We start from the raw sequence: 20,833 nt of genomic DNA, 5'->3' as shown, positions 1-20,833 counted from the left end.
CCCTGCTCTTCTCTGCGTTGGAACCCTCCTTCCTTTCATCTCACAGTGGCGGCAGCCATGAATTATGCATAGGGAGTGTATGAGATGTGCCAGGAGCCCACTCCCACTTTGCTCAGGTGTAGGGGGAGGTTAATAGTCACGCTTGCATCTGAAGTGGTTGATCATAAGTAAGAGAGATGCCCATGCACGGCTTCCCATTTCTTTCTTCCTCTTTCCCTCCCGCCCTTCTGTCCGTCCCTGTGCTCATCTGTAATCAGTGTGACGTCCCTACCTCCCCGTTCCTCCCATCTTCAATTCCGCTCTCTCGGCCGTTCCCTGAATCCCTTCTTTTCATTTACCCCTCTGAATGGCTGGGAGAGAGCGGGAGAAAAAGCTGGCTGAAAGCGTCTCTCTCTCTCTCTCTCTCTCTCCCTTCCTTTCCCCCCTCTCTCTCTTTGTGTGTAGGTACTGTATGTGTGTGTGTGTATGTGTGTGTGTGTGTGCGTGTGTGTGTGTAAGGGTGATTGTAGTGTGGATCCCCATAGCTAGAGCCCTCTGGCTGACTCCTCTTTGCCCAGAGAGAGGCCTATGAGACCCAGACCAAGGGCTGTGTGTGTGTGTGTGTGTGTGTGTGTGTGTGTGTGTGTGTGTGTGTGTGTGTGTGTGTGTGTGTGTGTGTGTGTGTGTGTGTGTGTGTGTGTGTGTGAAAGAGTACTTGTGAGCAGTGTAAGAAACATAATCAATGATATCCAACTTTTCAGCAACAACTTTACTCTAATTTACTTTCTGACGATCAGAAAGTCGTGGGATTTTTGTCATGAAATACAAGGATTTTTTTTGCCTTGTATATGTTGAAAAGGGACATAGGGGAAGACATGCAAAGCAGTAGCCTTTTTTCAGCTAAGGGAGCCTGAGGCATCAACACTTATGATACAGTAAGCCCTGTATTCCTGATTGGTGATCAATGATCAATGAAAACAAGCTAATTTTCTCCTAACAAACACCAATTATGTAATGTTTCAAGAACATTTTAAATAATAGGTTTAACCTTATCATAAGGGAAGTGATTTGGTTCAATGTCATTAGGTCGTCTTTTAAAAAAAGAGTTTGAGAGAATTTGCTTTCCTGCAGAGAGTTAGATCAGAAGATCGATACCATTCTCCATATCTTTGTGCTAAATACAAAGCTACACAGTTTACAGCTTAGCTTAAATACTGAAAGCTAGCTTGGCTCTGAAACAAAAACTGTTTCAGCTCCTCTAAAGTTAATATAACTCTTGGCAAGAAAGCAAATAAGGGTATTTCCCAAGATGTCTAATCTTTTTGTGACTATTCCTTTAATAAGTCATGGTCTTATGTCCTATAAGGAAGCCATATTTTGACATATTTTTTGAAGTAGTTTCTCCTTTTTTCTTGTTTCCTTTGTTTCTGGGAAGTCACAGTTTTACACGCCCTCATGTTTTTGATTACATCATCTAGGCAGTGTGCTAGTAGCATAGAGTTAGAGATACAAAGTTTGCTCTTACAAAGCTCATGAAAACCTAATAATTCTCTCTGTTGCTAAGTGGGGGCTGTGAACACTGTGAACAAATACATTGTGGTTTCTTACCACTTTCTTTTCTCTGAATCTGGTAAAAGATATTTTACCAAGATGGTTCAGCACACAGATTTAGCTTTTTAAAGGTTATATCATTAGTATGCTAAAGCCATTGGTGGAAATGCTGCTTCTCACCTCTCCTCTACTCCACTTCATTTCAAAATAGAATATTGTACTTTTTATTTATTTTACAGCTATAGTTACTTGATACTTCACAGATAAAGATGTTACGTTCAAAACAGATACGGTAAACTTACAAAATACAACGGACTATTAATGATTGAACCAACTTGCTTCCCAACTTGTTTAGCTTGTGACCTATTACGAAAAGCAGTGTGTAGTTGGGGCTCCTTGTAATGTTTCAGATGAGAGATTTTCCATCAAAACCTCTCAGATGGTTTGATCTAAAGAACAGTTTATTAAGAGGCCGAAAGAGATCAAATTTTCCAATATTTCACAAAAACAGTCAAGATTAGAGAAAAGCCCAGTAACCGAAAACAAAAGTTGTGTATCCGGATTTTGTTTTAACTTTGTTTCTACTTTCCTACACCAATACAACCTCATGACCCACTAGACTTATCTTGTGACCCGTCGGACGGACCTTACCCCTAGGTTGGGACCACTAGAGATGTATGCAGATTACACTCTGATGAATCAGTATTATTTTAATGCAGCATGAGTAAAATATACTTAAGATAGTACATTCTGCTGATAGTTTGACTTGAGTAGGATTTGAACGCAGGATGTTAACTAATAACGGAGTACTTTTTCATTGATTAATTGGTACTTTTATTTAGGTAGAGGATCTGAATATGTTTTGCACCGCTGTCTACAGCAGGTATGATTCCTTCAAAAACAGTTTTTACCATCTTCACACACAGTTTAGCAAATCCCTTAACTACTAACGGCTTAAGTCAAGCTGCTTAAAAGCAGCAAACATTGAAAGAAGGGGATTACCTTAGTGCAATTGGCTGCTTTAGGCTCCAGGTCGTTGAGTGTGACAAGTTCCCGGAGCAAACTACTCTCCTGGTAGCCTCCTTTCACCCCGCGAAGCTTAAAGTATGCTTGCGGCTTGAAGAGAATGAGCCTTAGGTTGATGGCAAAGCCAGCCATGTCGATGGCAAAGGGACGATGGGGGTCGAACACTGTCTTCCAGCCATAGACCTTTCCAGCTGCATTTACCTTGGGGGACTCGTATCGCAAGCCGCCCACAAAGGCCACAGGCCACACTGAAACTTTCCGAGTTGATCTCATCTAGCGAGGGGAGAGTCCAGAAGAGAAATGGAGAAAGAGAAGAGAGCCAATTAGTCATCTGAGAAAGCATACATGACAATGAGACACAGTATTTGAGCATTAGCTGCCAGCTAACAGCAGAGCGTGGACAGAGGGTTTTTAGAGCTGCTGTTATTATTCATTCTGAAAGAAATTGAATATTGACCAAGCCATTGTGCCATGTGCAGCTGACACACTGTTAGATGAAGGCAGGTCACACACATTGTTCAGCAGCTGCCCTACAATGAGATAATTAGACACAACCATCTTTAAAGGGAGTGCAGTGCCAAGGGGGTTTGAAGGAGCCAAGCCATTAGAGCAAGTGGCTCTAGTTGCTGGTTGGCTGAGGAGATTCTTTAAGGTAGAGCACTGCTATCCTCTTTTTTTTTTTTGTCCTTTAATCTTCCAGCATCAAACAATCTTGCCGCCCTTTCCTTTGTCTGCCTCTCAGTCAGTCTTTGCCATTCTGGGAAGAGCTGCTGCAGTCATAAAAGGTATTTTTTTTTACAATGAGGGAAGAGGAAACAGCAGAGTTAATCATACTCAATGCAGCAGAAATAATGATGCAGGAGCCTCTCTGGGGGATTAAAGATAAAGGTGCAAGTGCATACTGTGTGTGGTATGTGTCTACTGTATAAAATATATTATATATTACAGTGCTTGCATACATAGAAGAGCATGCATAAAGAAAATGTCCATATGTAAGCTTGTTTGCGCATGTGTATTTGTTAAAGTGTGCATTGTACATTCAAAATATATGTTTGTGCAAATCACAAGCAAATAACCTTTAGCATATGAGCTGCTGTGTCATCTGATGGGCTTCTGCTGTGTGGTCAGTTCAGGGGATCAGAGAGCAGTGTGAACAGCATGAAGTGGGCTGGAGGCTTATGGGAATCTATGGATTTGAGCTTTAGGGGGGGAAACTGTGCCAGGCACCCAGATAAGATATGAGCTATGGGTGTTAATGGTGGAAGAGAGATCAGAGAGATGCAAGTGCTTTCTCCGCAATGCTTACGCTGTTTCTATTGGTTGCTGAGGAGCTCCACTACTGTAAGTACCGTCTTCAAGGTTGCCCTGCCAGTTTCTTTGTAGCCAGGCCACAACTGAATCCAGCCACCAACCGATTTTGCCCAAACATACACCTGTCTTCTTCCCTCATAGATAAACGTTACGTAGAACTTATATCAAAACAAAGCATAAATCGGGCTCTTTGCAGGCAATGTCAGGAGGCTCGTCACTTTACCATCAATGCTGAAAATGTGAAAACAAGTATTCCACCTGCTGCCACTGGTGGGAATATCAACCAGAGCAAAACACACAAACACAAAACCATCTTCTGCTAGCAAACCAATCAAGTGAAAATGCAACAATGTTCCTCTTGCTCTTGGTGAACATGATGTGTTTGTACAGTTTTTTGTTCATTGTTTCTAGTTTGTATTTGAATGCCTGCATCTGGATTTAAGCTCTTTTTCTTGCTCCACTTAGAAGGAGGCCTTCAGAGACAAAGTAGCCGTGTTTCAGGGAAGAAATACAAAGAAAAGAAATCCCAAATTCTCACAGAGAAAAGAAGGCAGGCATCCAGGTACATTATTCAGTCCTTTAGGGTGCAGTGAGGAACAAACACAACAGAATTGTCATCCATTGCTGCCTTGTAAGTCTTTGTCCAAACAATAGAAAATGTCAATAGTAATTTAGGTGTAAGGATTCTGATTCAATTTCCATTTATTTATTAGGGCCTGAGATAGAATTATTATTATTCTGCAAAGTTATTGCATTTTTTAAGGGCTAAAGGTGTGTAAAAAGGTGTGAACATTTGTACACGCATCAGAACCGGTGAAAAATATGATATTTTGGCACGATAGCGCAGCCCCTAAATTTAAAAGAAAAAGCCCTTGCAGGATGCAGGATCACCTACATGTATGAAAATTGGTAGGCATATGTATAATGTTCAGAAAAAAAACAACACTTGGAGCATACCCTAAATGAACAGGAAGTCTGACATTTTGAATTTACTGTGCAATTTTTGGACGTTTTTTACCATTTGCATGGATTGGTATTTAACAAACTCCTTCTACAGATTTAATCCGATTGACTTCACTGTACATTGTCCAATCTGCCACAAACTTCACATGCATGACAGGAGTCCAGGCCTGATGACATCTACATACCAATATTCACTCACTGTCATAGTGCCACTTACTGGCAACAGGAAGTTAGCCTTGTGTCAACAAAAATCATCCGATTTACATGACATTTACATTGTGTGGGCTACACTTGATATCGAGCAACATAAAATGAGTATCATGCTGCACCCTATACTTTCATAACTGCCCCCTTTCATAACTAATGAACCATTCGACTTAGACTCTTGTGTGAGGCATCATTCCACTCAGCAGAAAGTTCCTTTTTCATTTGTGATGGTTACCCCTTCCCTGTACTTATATGTCCCTTCCTTAAACCATTTATTGTAGACACTTAGGGACACAGGAAGTGGTACACATTTTGCAACATATCATTTCCAATGCCACACACTCTGTACAGGCAATACAGTCTAACTTCTGTGAGAACTCCTGTGGAACTGCACCTGAGTTTACACTACATGGTGACATCAAACATGAGTCTGTTGTTACTGAAAGTTAATGTAACTTAGATCATGAAAGTAATGCATTCTCTCAGAAAACCGCTTTTGTACTACCTCTCTTCATTACTGTCAACCTCAGTATCATCTGTTTTACCGATTTTCATTTTTAGATATTTTCATTTAGGTTTGTAATTACTTTTAACTTCTTTTAATTTTTCTTAAAAGTGGAGCAGAAAATGTACTCTAATTGCTCAAAATCAAAACATTAGCTCACTTTTGATTAACCAGGGGAAAGTGATGACTCTATTTCTTACACATGGAGCGCAGTGCGCACCAATCTTTTTAACCAAATTTTTACTATACAGTAGTGTCAGCAAACTCTTCTGTAGTTGCAGTCAATTCTCTGCCTTCCGTCTATCTGGCGGTCACATTTTTGTTTTCTGTCTCTCCCTCTCCACTCCTCTCTCTCTTTCCCCATCAGGGCCGTTACTTTGGCCCATAAATAGGCCCGTTGGAGTTGATGGAGGGCCTCAGAGGAAGACGGAGCACTTCTGCTGATTCCCAGAGAAAGGTAATGACAGGCCCCGTCAATACCCGGCACTCCATTTACTACAGACCCCGTCTGCACTGCTAACAAGACTTGAGGCTAATACTCATAGGACCTAGACCGTGTCCGTTCAGGTAATTCAACTGATGTTGAGATGGATGGCCTGAGATGTACTGATTACATGCCCACACTTCTCTCCACCAGCTCCAGATCCCTGACTGTGCTTGTTAAGATCTAAAAAAATGATTCAAGTTACTGAGAATTTATGGTTCACCCCGCCTTTACATGTCATGTCACAGATGCCTACAGTATATTGCGGTGAAGTGCCATATCATATATTGTATGTGTATTTATTTTATATTGAATTAAAGTAATAGTAAAGATCTACAAAAAAACATGCAATTTCAAAAGTAAAGATTTATATTTGTGTTTTTGCTGGGAATGGTTCAATCTCCCAGAATTACCCACCAACATCGGCGGTACAACGTTTGAAAGGTGGATGGAACTTGAGAATTTTCAATAGCAGTCAGTACCGAAAAGGAAATGGTTATGCTTAGGTATAGGCTTTAGAATCTAAAGTTCAGATAATAGGTTTTAGTTTACGCTTAGAGTTGCAAATACTTTAGAAATTGGGTTAAAGTTAGAGGTGACTGGGTTATGGTTAGCACTTCCATTTGTAATTGTAGTTACACTGGGATCTATAAGAATACAGCTATGGTAAAGCTAATTAAGCTACGTGTACATGGGAGCCATAACTTGCTGTTGACATCCTCTCATCATAGCACTGCATTTAGAAACATTTTGTAAAGATCCAAATGGTATTATTATTATTATTATTATTATTGTTATATCTCATTGTGTCTTGCTGGTCTTTTTCTAGCCAATTTATTGTAAAAAAAAAAATATGCATGAAATGAACATGACTGTATCCTAGCTCTGACCTCCTCAAACAGCTCCAGGCTGTATGTGTTGTCGTCGTCTGCAAAGTAGACGATTCCAGCTTGGCTGCTGTTGGCATTGAAGGTCTCCCTCAGCCACCGCAGGGCCAGGTTCCTCTGCATGGTACCCCTGGGGATTCTGGGGTCCCGAGTCTCACCCCGCAGTTTATAGTTCCTGGGCGTCTCAACATTGAGATGGGTGTAGTTAAGCCCTGTTTCTCGGAGGAGCCGAGTGACAAGAGGCGTTCTCCTTTGGGAGTCCTCCACCAGGATCCAGTGCAGGTTGGGAACATGGAGAAAAGTGTTTGCCAGCCGTGTGAGCTCCGCCTTCTGCACCGGTCGACTGTATGTGGGGGTGATGATGTGGATGGTAGGCAGCACATCGGACCATGGTGGAGGCCGCGTATACACATACTCTGTCCTCACCACCTCCACAATGTCCTTATCTGAGGCACAGTATTCCTTGGAGTCTTGCGCCTGGCCACCAGCCTCCCTCTTGCCCTCGACACCATCATCTGCAGATTTGGGGATAAGAACACATGTAAGGCATTAGCGCAACCTTGGGCTGCCCTTTGTATATTTGCCTCAGGTGACTACAACCCAATGGGGGTAAAGTGTACCTGAGAGCCGGTGGTGGCGAACTGCAAGCCTCTCTGGAATGATAAAGATCTCTTTTACTAGGTGGTGACAGGCTGCAAAAAGTGAAAGCAGGCACCGTGAGAGGATAGCACAGCTGATGGACAGAGAGACAGGGCAAGGAAAGGGAGGGGAGAGATGAGCCTTGTTATTCCCCTGGCGTTGCCTTTGGGCTTTTCTTTCGAAAGAAGAAATATGTGGGTATGTGGTTCCATTAGGTATGTCCTCTTTTTATGTTCACACCACCACAGGCTTCATCAGCCTCTGCCTGCCCCTCCATGTCCTTAACTTACTACTGCTATGTTACTTTCCTGCAATAAACATGGAGTTATTTAGCTGAAATCAGTCCTAGTGTTGACATTTAATGTTATTATAAATCTATTTTGCCCCAGAGTTCCCTAAACATGACTACAATTGCTGTGATTAACTTTAGTGTAATTACTTGGTTGTTAACATGGACTGAACACAATCAAAAACAGGTAAAGACTCCACTGCCAAGATATTTTGGCTCATAAATGACTCCATAGCATGGTTGATTGAATGAGATTATTTGGTTATTTACTCAAATGTGCATGTTTACATTGGTGGTTATTACACTTTTAAGCACACGTTTTTTGGTTATCTGAATTCTGAATACAGGTAACACTAAAGAGAAATTAAAAAGTAGAAAAAAAAAGTATTACAGCTGGGATTAGTGAATTACCTTTTTTGGACATTTGACAGTTACAATACAGAGTTAATTAATTTAATTAATAATTAATAATCCAAGCTCCCAACAGCTACAGCGCTACAGTAGTGAATGTTCGGCTACTAACACGCTGCTTTCTTTTTTCTTTCTTCTTAAATAACGTCAATCTATTTTGAATGTATAAGCAAGAAAAATGTGACCATTTACTCAAGACTTGCATGTAAACTGTGGTGAAACAGTCCGCTGAGACTCCAGAGGTAAAGGCTGTGATATTTTGTCCCTAATAGATTGGGCATGATGGATAGAATATGATTATATAATCATTATGTTGGTTGTTCTTTTCATTGTGCCACAGCTAATGACAGTCTTTGTCACTGTTCTGCCCGAGCTCCAGTCACACCTCCGACATACGGAGGATTTTTCTGCAGCACACAGATTAACACAATCTGCCGATGGCCAGATGTTCAACAAAGGCTGCCAGTGAGCGTGCTGCCAAAAAGGCTCTAGCATCTCTTTTAAGAGAGCACAAAAAGAAGCCTGTGGGCAGAGCTGGATCACATTTTATACTTCTTTGTGTCTTCACCGTATTTAATTGTCAACACATTTTTCATAAAATGTAGAAATGTGGTGAGAAAAAAATTTTTTTGGTCAACTTTTCTGGCATTTATTTTCTATGATTGTCAACTAATCATACACTTTTTAGCTGTGTATATAAACTGCAGAAACTATTTATTTAATATAATTTGTAGCTTCTGTTGACTCCAGACTGACTTGGGTCATTTGTGTAAACTTGTTTTGTTTGGTAACCCCTGTATGTGCATTCATGACATAGCTCTTTTGATTTGCTATGGCTCTAATTTGGGTTTGTTTACTCTGCAGCATACTTGACATTTTACACTGTTGATTTGTGGTCTCTGGGGGATCATTGGGAGGCTCATTAGTGTGTGTTTTAATGAATCAAACTGGTGTGCAAACGTGATATTACACGTGGATGCAAGATATCCCATGAAGCTAATTGAGCAGACATTTATTATTTCAAACTGCTGATTAAACAAACTGAAATTCATTCCACTGAATGCTGATTAGACACAGCTAAAAAAAAATAATGATTTTCAACTGACAGACTAAATATATGATATCAAAAATAACTCCCAGAGTATATGTTATGGTAACTTCTCAGTATTCATCAGGCACTAAACAATCCACGCTGATGAGGTTTACAATGACTGAAGTGTAATTGAGCTCTGATGAAGCGGATGGTCATGGTTAGTGAGTGCCTCAAAATGAACAGCCTGTTGTATAAACCTGAAGTGCAGTGTTAGGTTCGAGGATGCACTTCAGGTTTGATATTGCCAGTGTATTGCAGTGTGCGGCGTACCCTTGCGGATGGCGAGGAGTGGAGCTATAGCGCTTTGGTGCCAAACAGTGATGAGCAGAGTCCAGGGTAACACGATCAACACGATGGCAAGAATATCTCTTCTCTTCGGCATCTCCAGGATTGGTTATTTGGCTCGGCATTACCTTGAGAGAAAAGATGGTGGTATTACCATTCTGCATTTCATTTCAAATGGTATTTCAGGTCAAGTCCCTTTTGAGAACCTTGAAAATAATCCATGAAATGTCTGTGGTTGTGTTCATATTTGCACATGACAAACATTTAGAGAAATAACCAACACCAAATTCAAGATTCAAACAAACACACAAGTTGCTGAATCTCAATAACTTGGGAATGAGGAGGCACTAGAGGACACCCATATTCATGCAGACCAAAAGTGTCATTGACAGAAATTGTGTAAAAGTGTACTCTGAGCTGTTAAAACAAAATAAAATTATATTCTGCACCAGACACAGCGCCATTACAGTCTCACCAAAAGACATTAACAGTGAGATTATGGAGCAGGTGCTGTTTAACCTATGCAGAACACTGTAAGATGTTGAAAGAATAAAGGTTATAAAATAAAACCGTAACTATAAGTGTGTCCCAGCCAACAAAAGGAAGGTCAAAGCCACTGAATAAGCCATGGAGCAGGAGCTTGTGCTTTCTGCCAACCCTATGGGCTCATCTGTGCCATAGGACCGGGCAGTGACTACATGCCCAGTGCTGAAACTATTCACCAGCCCAATTGGCAGGAAACAATGTACCCAGAATGTTGGTTGACTGTTTGGGAAATGCGCCATTCCCTCTGAGTCCAGATCATTTGGTTCAACGTTGTATCCCTTTGAAAAGTATAATTACAGCATGGAAGACATTCACTCAAATTAATAGAAATATCTACAAATTGATCTTTAAAATCAATTTAAAGTATCACACACCAAGGGTTGTAGTGAGGTGCTGATGGTGGAAGGAGGTGAGAAAAAATATAATATAATAATATTATATGCATTTCTCTATTTAATTTAGATGACGTTCCTGCAGTTGCAGTCATACTTTAAACAAAATGACAAGAGACACTACATTTCACACCATATAGAGATTTCAATTGTATATGTATAAATGTTACATAATACATATTATCTCATAGATCATGTAGCTAAAGTGAAATATCAGCTACGTATCGGCTTAAACAGCTAGCTAGCAAGCAACTGCCGCTCTGTAGCACGGAGCTCTGTAGCCAATGTCACGTGACCAGCCGACGGTCTCCTAGTTTTGGTATGATATCATAAATTATGTTTTAGTGTGCTTAACTTTTCGTACGATATCCTACCAACCCGTTCATGAGAATGCGTTGCAGCGCTTTCAGAGACAGTGAATCCAGCTGTGAATACATCTTTTGTCTATGATTTTTAGGACCAACAACGAGAATCTCAGTCGCTGTAGAAAGTTTTTGGACATCCGGCAATTAATATCGCTGATACAAATACTAGTTTGTCAACAGAGCAGAGGAAAGTGAAATGTACTGTGTGTCTAGGGCTGGGTATCGTTCAGAATCTTTCGATCCGGTGCCAATTTCGATACCTCAGTTTCAATACCGATTCCTAACGATACCTCAGTTTCGATACCGATTCCTAACGATACTTTTTTCGATACCATATGTTTTAAAATCCATTTCAACATCAACAAAAATACATTAAACACAAAGCTTTTATTTCCACCTTAATTGTGAATCAAAACAGTTATCAAAATTAAAAAAATCTGGTAAAACTGCTCACTCAGAGTAACATTAATAAAAGTGCCTTGCCTTGCAAGCTCAGCCTGTCAGTCAGTCATCAGGGCAGAGAAACCACCGTTGTGGCTGCTTGTAAGAGGAAGTGGAACGTCAACAGCACCGCGACCGCTTCCGCTCGCCATTAATATCATATCACAGCAAACGCTGTCTGCGTGAAGTTTTAAAAAACTGTAACCACACTTGAAACCAACCGTGACTCTCTGTGACTTCAACAAAACTGCAGACAGTTTACTCCGTCCGCACCTCTCCGTGTGCGTATGTGTGTGTGTGTCGGTCGGAGCTCCGCTCTGTGTCAGTATGCAGAGAGGACAGATAAGCTTGCGCTTACACGCTAAGACGCTTTTGGAACCGAAATTTGGCACCGAAAGATAAAGAATTTTTCGATACTCATAGGATTGGAATATTTTTTTCGATGTACGAAATTTTTTTTTTCGATTTTCGATGTTCGATGTAAGTATCGACGTTTGGTACCCAGCCCTATGTGTGTCATCTAGAGCTTCGTGACGCGACTACATACCTCCGTCACAGCTGGTCTTATCAGCGGCAGTTAGTAGATGTGTTTGGCCCGTTTGGCCGCCACAGAGTCCTGTGTGTGTTGTTGAATACTCGATTCTGATTGGCTGCAGGGTGTCCATTAAAAAGTGATGTAGGACATAGTACTGTCCAGAGTGATAGAGACTGTCTATGTGTAGGACACGTAGGACACCTACTAAAGGAGTTCCGCTGAAACTGTCTGTTTACTGTTCTAAATGAATGCGCTAGCTACATTAAATCAAAAAGGAAATGTGGATTTATTATTTCCAACTCGTCCTCTGAACACCACAGGATGGCGCTAAAACACACAGGCTGCAAGAAGTCAGTTCTACTGCCCCTCTGACTGACGTCTCACAGAGAATAACGTTATCTCACATCCCGTTCACTGTTCAGCTCGCTGCTTCAGGCTGCGCCGCTGCAGCCGACAGTAACGTTACACATCGCGGATCAAATTCTTCGTAAAAGTTGTTGGGGACTTGTTGGGAGTCGTTGTTTTGGGGACAATGACATGGCTGGATAGCTAGCTTGTCTTGTTGTTCAACATACTGTCAAATATGATTGCCAACTCTACACAATGTTATTAACTTTGGACCTTGCTAGCATAACGTTAGCTTTCTGGCTCGTAGTTAGTTAAACTGAAAGGTTCTATCCATAGAGCTGAGCGGACTATATAAATATCTCCGGTTGCTAAGGGAGGCAAGTCGTATCTAAGGTCCTTCTTAATTCCTTTGGGAGTCTAAATGTTTGCATTGCATAAGAACCTGATGGATGGGAATGATTGTTCCAGGTATTAGTCAAACCCAGAGTGATAGAGAAAGATGGCTCTGGTCAAACCGTCAGGCGTAACCAGGGAAACGGAGTTATTGTTTGGATAAACTTTAGATTTCGATTGTAAAACTAATTAAAATATGAACTAATGTTTTAAAAATATGTTATTTGGCAAGTGACCATGGTATAAGCGGGTTACCTATCACCCCGACCACCTCCCTATGCGGCCAGCTGCGTTCTTATACAGCAGCAGTCAATGTGGTGCGCACAGCAAAAAAGAAAAGAAAAGTGGAAATCATACAGTGGTTAACTTTTCGTGGCTTTTCAAAAGGGGTTCATGAGAACAGGAAATACAATGAGCAAGTCAAGAACCTTATTGTTTTTGATACTGATCTCGATTTTGAAAAACACATCATCACCAAAACAGCATTTTATTTCTTAAAAAAATATATATCAAAACTTAGACTTCATTTCTCAATCTGACTCTGAGCCACATGGTGCATGCATTCATCTCCAGCAGGTTACACTACTGTAACACTTTATTTGAAGGATTATCCAAACAAGCAGTAGGACGCCTCCAACTCATTCAAAATGCAGCAGCCGGAGTTCTTACACAAACACGTAAATTTGAACACATTACTCCGGTACTCAAATCACTTCGTTGGCTCCCGGTACAATACAGAATCACTTTCAATAGTCTATAAAGCACTTCATGGTTTAGCACCTCAGTACGTAGCTGACTTGCTAACTGATCACAACCCTATCAGGCCTCCCAGGTCATCAGGCAGAGGCCTGCAGGATTAGACCCAGGTCAGGTGAGGGGGCCTTCAGTTACTGCTGTATACTCTCTGGAACAAGCTGCCTGATGACCTGAGGTGTGTGTGTGTGTGTGTGTGTGTGTGTGTGTGTGTGTGTGTGTGTGTGTGTGTGTGTGTGTGTGTGTGGGTGTGTGAGTGAATTTGTATGGTCACACTTGTATGTTTTTGTTCATTGTCTTGTTATGTTTATTGTATTCTTTTCTATTCATGCTTTATTTTAATGTGTATGCTGTTTTTAATGTAAAGGACTTTGGGTTTACCTGTAATGGTAAGGTGCTATACAAATAAAAATGACATTGACATTGACATAGATAAACATCATAAACAGCGTTGTCTAAACTTTGAATAAGTAGAGGTACCTTACAGAAAACACTGCAACCTTTTATTTAGGATTTGTCACAATTTGATAAAAAAAATGGTAGACCGTCTCTTTATTTTTTTGACTTGACCTGTAACCTTACAAACTATTGTAATCTAGTTTAATTGTTAAAGACGTGTTACTTGACCTAGTAAGTAACGCTGGGTTAAGTTGTTAGAGCTGACAAACACAGCTAACAGACCTGCCATGCCTAGTTACTGTTGCTAGGCTATGATTGGATAATCACTGTTCAGACAAGGGGCTTAGCCAAAAATAAATTTTTCTCAAATCTATGGTGGAATAAAAAATAAAAGACCTGGAGCGAAAAAGGACTAGCATTTAAACACACTTCTTACTCTGTTAATTGTTATGCACAAATAGCATATTTCATGAATGAGACCCTTTTAATTGTTCCTCCAGCTGTATTTTTATGCAATGATCTGCCAAAACTCGTTGTGAAAACAATAAATGAACATTATTCAGCATATAGACGTTGATTCTACATTGTATAATATTGAGATATCATTTTTTTTAAGGACACAATGAGTAATTTCACCCAAAGTTTGAAAATCAAAATCAATAGGCATACCTCACACACATTCGCAATAAAAATGTTTACATTGCGTTTCAAAAATGTAGAAGTTAAGACATGGTTTGTTTAAGATTACATTTTCAGACTTTCTTATTACTGTGTCCACTTCCTGTGCTGTAGCCTACTTCAGTGCCACGTAGCTCATTTACATTGAATCTAAGGACGACAGACCTCCCCGTCTCTCCCAGGGACTGCCCTCCTTCTCCTCCTGAATAGGCTTCTGGCATTACGCCGAGCCCTAACTGGAAAAATGCAGTTATTAACTGATCTGCTCAATTAAACAAAGGAGAAAAACAGACATAATGTGAGCCCAGGTGTTTGGCGTATTCATTACAGCTTTACACATGAGGAAGCAAGTCATCACATTTCCCACAGTGATCCTGTTCCCACTGCTGGGGAAGGTGGCAGTATATTGATGCTAAACATAATTGTACATGCCAATTATATATATGGAGCTCTGTAAACAAATACACCATTAATGCAAGAGCCATCAGGTGAGAAGAGTGTAAGTGTGAATAGTTCCGACACACCATACACTATCTAAGTGTGTTCTGCTGAGTTGTAGGGCTGTATTTGTTCTATTTCAGTGGAGAGGTGATTTACACTGAAGTCCTCTGCTATTATTATTGTGCGTGCATAGTTGTATAAAAGTAGTTTTACAGAAAATAACATTACCCACATTTCAAGTCCTTGAAGGGATGATATGATAAAAAGAGTAAATGCATTGAGCCACGTTTTTGAAGTAAAATATGTAACCAAAGCTACTGATGGGGAAAAATAAGCCTTTTAGACCATTTCATTGTAACATAATGCAAACAATCTGTTTACATCCTATACATATGTATCAGAAGTGTATGCACTCAATTCCAACACTTCTTTTCAGTAATTCACAAAGCAATGGATGGCACTCGGGGAGCACAAACCCCCACTAATGCTGAACGTCTACCTATCACACATCATTGTTATTGCTTACATTTTCTGTGATATGGATTCCTTGACCTTGTGAATATGCCCTTATTATAGGCAGTGCTTAATTTGTAAAGTGGGAGGTCCCGGAGCGCAGAGGGTCTTTTTGACATTTTTCCCCTGAGTGAAACGAGGCTAACAGCAATCTCAACCAGCACAAGCGCATGTGTCACTTGAAGTGCCTCCCCTCCCTCCGTCCCTCTCCCCCCTCTGCCTTACCCTGAAAATTCACCTCAAAACGCATCGAAAATGCAAACACAAGATTTTTGTGGAACTTTAATGGGGAATAAAGACTAACAATTGAACACTACACAAACAGTAATTTATTTTTTTCATTTAGGCGATTAATTTTTCATAGTGACACAGGAGGTGCCAGATCCAATAAAAAAGATTCAGGATCCAACGTCGGAGGTGCCGGAACATGTTCCGGCGTGTTCCGACTCAAATTAAGCCCTGGTTATAGGGAAGTATCTGTCTCGGTTAGCTATTATAATGGTGGCTGAAACATTATTGGAGAAAACCCTTGAATTATCCCATTATCCAAGCCATTCTTTCAAATCCAAAAAGCCTGTTTCAACATAGAAACTGCCTTTAGTGCCTTACATTTCCCATGATGCGGTTTTATATCATCTTTTGTTAGACCCTCCCTGCCTGATAAATTCCCTGATGAGGATGACATCACTATGCCATCAACAGGCTTATTTTCTCAGACTTGACAGTGCTCCTCCCAAACTGCAGTAAACATTATAAAACTGTTATAATGAATAATATCGCAGGTTGAGTAGCAGTCCCTGTGACCTTCACATGTAAAATCAGTGGAATCCCCCTTTAATAACATTGCTTGCATACAATTAATACATCTATATGAATGAATTAAAGGCGCTGGATGCTCACCCACAGTTATAACTGGATCATGGCACCACTAGTGGTGCGCAGCTGGGAGGGCCACACTGCATACTGGACGAGCTACGTAGTGGTGACGTCCTCCATGACACTTCAGCCAACCATTTCCTCTTCCTCTGCCGTGTCACGCAGACAGGCAACACTGAGACCAGACCTGTAAAAGAAGAACGTTTCTGTGAACATGACTCTGTGATGACAGATTGCGAGTGGTTCTATGTGTTTTTACAGTGTGTACCTCCATGTGCCCCCCTGCTTCTCTCATTCATACCAGCATGAGACATCCAAGGACAGTCAGCCAGGTTTAAAGAAAGCAGTTTGGACAAGCTCTAAGAGTCAAATGCCTTACAGAGATTTTTGGCTATAGACACCTTTGAGAGCGGTGTGGCTTTGTGACGTCTATTCATTATTTAACATCAAAGAGCTTGGGCTGAAAATGCAGCTGAGGAAAAGTGTGTCAGTATCAAGTAATGAACTCTAATAATAGATCATTTTACCTCATTGAATCCAATCTAAACTGAACAGACACAGAGTCAGTATTTTTCTTTTTTCATTCGCCTAATGTGGAAAATGGAAGAGGGTTAGTCACAACTCATTTGCTTGCCAACAGTCTGGGGTGGGGGATGTCACAAAAATAAACTGGCATCATGTCTTATTCAAATACATCAGAGGGAACGCTGCTTCTATGAAGGCTTATGCTTCACTCAGCCGATAGGTCTGGCAATGCGAGACTACTCAGTCAGTGATGTCTGTACGCTGTAGACTGTATTTGTTAGTGGCTTTGTACTAGAGAAGCATATAAATTGCAAATACGTAGGTTTTGGGGAATAAACAGCAGGAGTCCCAGAATCATTTTACCGAGGCACACTGTTTTATAAAAAAAAAAGGCAAATTGCCTTTGACCTAGTATTGCAGTAGGGGGTGTACAACATTTCAGCACAATCTATTTTCAGATTGCCTTGTCTCATTGTCCAATTCCTCAAACTGAATGATCATGCATCTGAGGGTTGCAGTCGTGTGGAAAAAGAAATAAAAGATGAATATGAGAAACGGTCTTCATGGGTTAGTGCAGCTTCTGCAGCAGGCTATGTGTATTTTGTGGCAGCAACAAGCAAGTACTGTAGTGACAAAAACAAATAACTAAACAGCAGCGATAGAAATGCTTTACAGTCACTGCCAGGTACTGTCATGCATGCAAAGTCACAATGACAGTGTTGTCGCTCTGATTTCTGTACAACACTCCTCTCTTTTGCGCATTGTGAAGGAAACTAAACTACAACCTGCCAAAATCTCAGACTCCAACGGGCCATTTCTCAGTGCTAAACATTTTTGAAAGAAAAAGAAACCAGCTGCCATCTGAAGGGAGCTGGAGCTCATATTGGTTATGTACACAAGATAACAGTGCTATAAATGCTTGTTTTGTGATATGATGAATGCATTCATTTAAAGTCTTGATTTCTCCTTTGGCACAGAGTTATTTACATGTTTAAATAGGGTTGGGCCATGGAAGATTACATTCTTTTTTTAAAGGAATATTTAACTTTAAATTAATAAAAAATTGAATTGGTCCAATACTTTGGTTTATAACCAAACACCTGCCAAATCTATGGCATTCCCATCAGCCTCAGTTGTTCTTTGTGTTTAGTGCTTATGAGCAAATGCTAGCATGTTAACACGTTAAAGTAAGATGGTGAGCGTGGTCTACACGATACTTGCTTAACATTAGCATTTTAGCATTGTCATTGAAGCATGTTAGCATGCTAATATTATTTAGTTCAAGCACTGTGAGAGAGTAGGCTACAGCCTCAGAGTTGCTAGGATGACACTAGACTCTTAGTCAGAACTGACTGTAGGACACACTGATCCCAGTTAAAGTGGATGGTAGATGTACACAAATATACATAAAACAATAATGCTGAAATTATATTTCTCAGACTCTTCTGATAAATTTCAATCTAATCTGTTTTGTTATACTACAGTAAGTTGCTTATCTGTTTTTAATGTGCTATACAGTATGTGCTGGTTTTACTGCAAAGTGTATTTGAGTACCATGTAAAGCGCTATATAAATTAAATGTATTATTATTATTATTATTATTTTTAATGTAGCACTTTCCTCTATCTGCCCAACAGGTGGTAAAACAGAAATAGGCAGCACCAACAGATAACTATGTAAACTATGTTTGTGTCTGTGGCACCTGAACTGTGTGATGGGGCAAGAATACAGAAAGTAAATCCCACACCAGACTGCAGCAGCCAATAGCAGGTAATGAAGCTTGACAGCCTTTCACATCAGCACGAGTTAACCAGCTGTGAAGGGAACACCTGCCGCTGATTAATAAAGAATCACAGCAACAATGCCACGTGTGAAAATTGTTGTACTGATTGTTGAACTAACACCATTACACCCAAAAGGTGAGGCGGGAGGGGTGAAACAATACGTTGTCAGTACTTTATTTATTACTAAGTAGGCTACTTTTTTAGACCCAAGTAGCATCAGCTTTAAAATAATAAAAACACATTGTACTGTATATATGTAGCACATCCAAGCTATTACACAAGTGCCTCATTAAATATTCCTTTGAATCTAGCTTTATTTGTTTTGGAAAGTATCTTTTATTCTTTAACAATAGATCTTCTGAGGATTCAGCAAGCAGCAATTGGAACAAAAAAGGCTCCAAGTGATTTGTTGTGTTGCAGTAAGATAAAAATTAATTCCATTTCATGTAATGTAAAGATGGATTCTTGTAGTACTTGTCATGTATTATATACATATATATATATATATATATATATATATATATATATATATATATTTATACATATATATATATTTTGTTGGTAATAGTCTATTAAAGTACTATGTTGGTAATACTAATTATGAAAGGATTTGTTTACCTGAAATGTATGTTCTCTCTTTACCATGCTTACCAAATTATATCGCAGCCAAAATACCTTAATTTGTAATATGAAGGATTTTTGACAAAAAAAAAATCTTAACTCAAGATCCACTTACTAGCCTTTTTCCAAGGCTTTCAGACATATCTCATGGTCTTCCTAGGCGGATGGAATTTTCTCTATTATCATGGAAATACATAGCTCAAGTAGTTGTCAAGTATGGAACTTCACGTGATACTGAACTTCTATAACTACTGATCACCTGTTTTGACCAAAGTTACCAAGGCCACGCAATGATAACTGAGCAAATTCAATCTGCCTACAAAGACCACACAATGCAATTGAAAGCATGAAAAATGTAGACAAATGAGCTAGTAAGTGGACAATGGAGTTAAGCTATCTCTAAGGTAGAGAAAACACTTTCATGCTTAACTTTGTCAAAATATTCCCAAATACTAAGTACATTTTTCTATTTTTAGATTACTGCCTCTCCAAGTTTAGTTCTAGGCAGTATTTAGTTAAATATCAGTTAAGTCATGTATTATGTGAAATTAAATGAATATTTAATAAAATAACATGCTCTCTTTATGAAAACATATTTGTATTACATTTTAGCATAAAAGGTCAACATATGTTAAAATGTATTACTGTTGTTTGGGCTTTAAACATATTTTAATAGGCACTGGACAGTCACATTGTCAAGTATATACAATATCAGAACCATCAGGTCAGCAGTGGCAGGCTCACACATTCTCCCTCTTTCTTCTCCCTCTTCCCTCTGTCTTCAGATTTGTAAAGTTGAGTCTTCAAAGACGAAGCGGGGGCATGTTTCCAAGTTGTTATCGAGTTTGCCTCTGACTTCTGTGATCCCTTGGCCCTGATCGTCTCCTATTTCCAGAGGACCCAATAATAACATCATATTTCCCTTGCTTGCTTTCTGGCATCATTTTGATGTACTCTCCAGTCGGCAGGGAAAACAGGCTCTCTGGAGATAGTGTGTCTTGGTATGTCCAGTCGTTCGCTTTAGTTTATGAATTCATTGGACTAGCTTGGTAAAGTAAAGCACAGAACAGTTTTCAGGGATATCTAGGGAACCTTGGATGACAAGTTGCTGCAATAGATCATTATTGATGTTACTGTCACAGCCCCCACAAAAAGCTGTCATTAAAAGTGAATTTTGAATCTCTGAGCATTGATTCAAACATGCTTAATTGCTTTTAAAATATAATTATCAAAGAGCTGAATTCAAGGCCCAGAATCATCATAACATCATTGCAACGTTTAATAAACATACAGGCATTTGGCTTTACTCTGGTACATTTTAATCTAAACTAACAGCTTACAATGTTACACAGTTAAACGTGTCATGGATGCAGGAACAATGCAAGGCACTATAAGTGGCACACTATAAATGCCTTTAAATACACATTGTGCATCTGTGTGCATTTAAAACAGGACTAAACGGAACATTTATAGAACTGAAAAAACTCTTTGACATTATGTCAAAATATTAACCAAAATCTGTGTGTGTATATATAAAATGTGTGTATGTGTGTTTGAATGCATGCACGAATTACAGTGTAATACTTCTCATTC

The 20,833-nt window shown here is 39.8% G+C and overlaps 1 protein-coding gene across 4 annotated transcripts in view; it reads right to left on the bottom strand.

Annotated features, from left to right (window-relative positions):
• The window catches only part of b3gat1a (beta-1,3-glucuronyltransferase 1 (glucuronosyltransferase P) a), an 81,850-nt gene that overhangs the window by 4,083 nt on the left and 56,934 nt on the right, over window positions 1-20,833 (bottom strand). Inside the window, exons 3-7 of one of the 4 annotated variants that reach the window (XM_039822319.1) lie at window positions 16,335-16,497; window positions 9,616-9,758; window positions 7,534-7,605; window positions 6,917-7,428; window positions 2,533-2,829 (exon numbers count right to left, since the gene is read on the bottom strand). In XM_039822319.1, the coding sequence (XP_039678253.1) occupies window positions 2,533-2,829; window positions 6,917-7,428; window positions 7,534-7,605; window positions 9,616-9,727 (993 nt within the window). In that variant the 5' untranslated portion in view covers window positions 9,728-9,758; window positions 16,335-16,497. The remainder of the gene's footprint in view (window positions 1-2,532; window positions 2,830-6,916; window positions 7,429-7,533; window positions 7,606-9,615; window positions 9,759-16,334; window positions 16,498-20,833) is intronic. The other 3 variants (XM_039822335.1, XM_039822327.1, XM_039822344.1) reach the window with 3 other exon arrangements.

The sequence above is a fragment of the Perca fluviatilis genome, chromosome 2 (genome assembly GCF_010015445.1).
Source record: "Perca fluviatilis chromosome 2, GENO_Pfluv_1.0, whole genome shotgun sequence".
Lineage (NCBI taxonomy): Eukaryota > Metazoa > Chordata > Actinopteri > Perciformes > Percidae > Perca > Perca fluviatilis.
The sequence above is the reverse complement of the archived record's forward strand: the minus strand, read 5'-3'. Positions and strand labels throughout refer to the sequence as shown.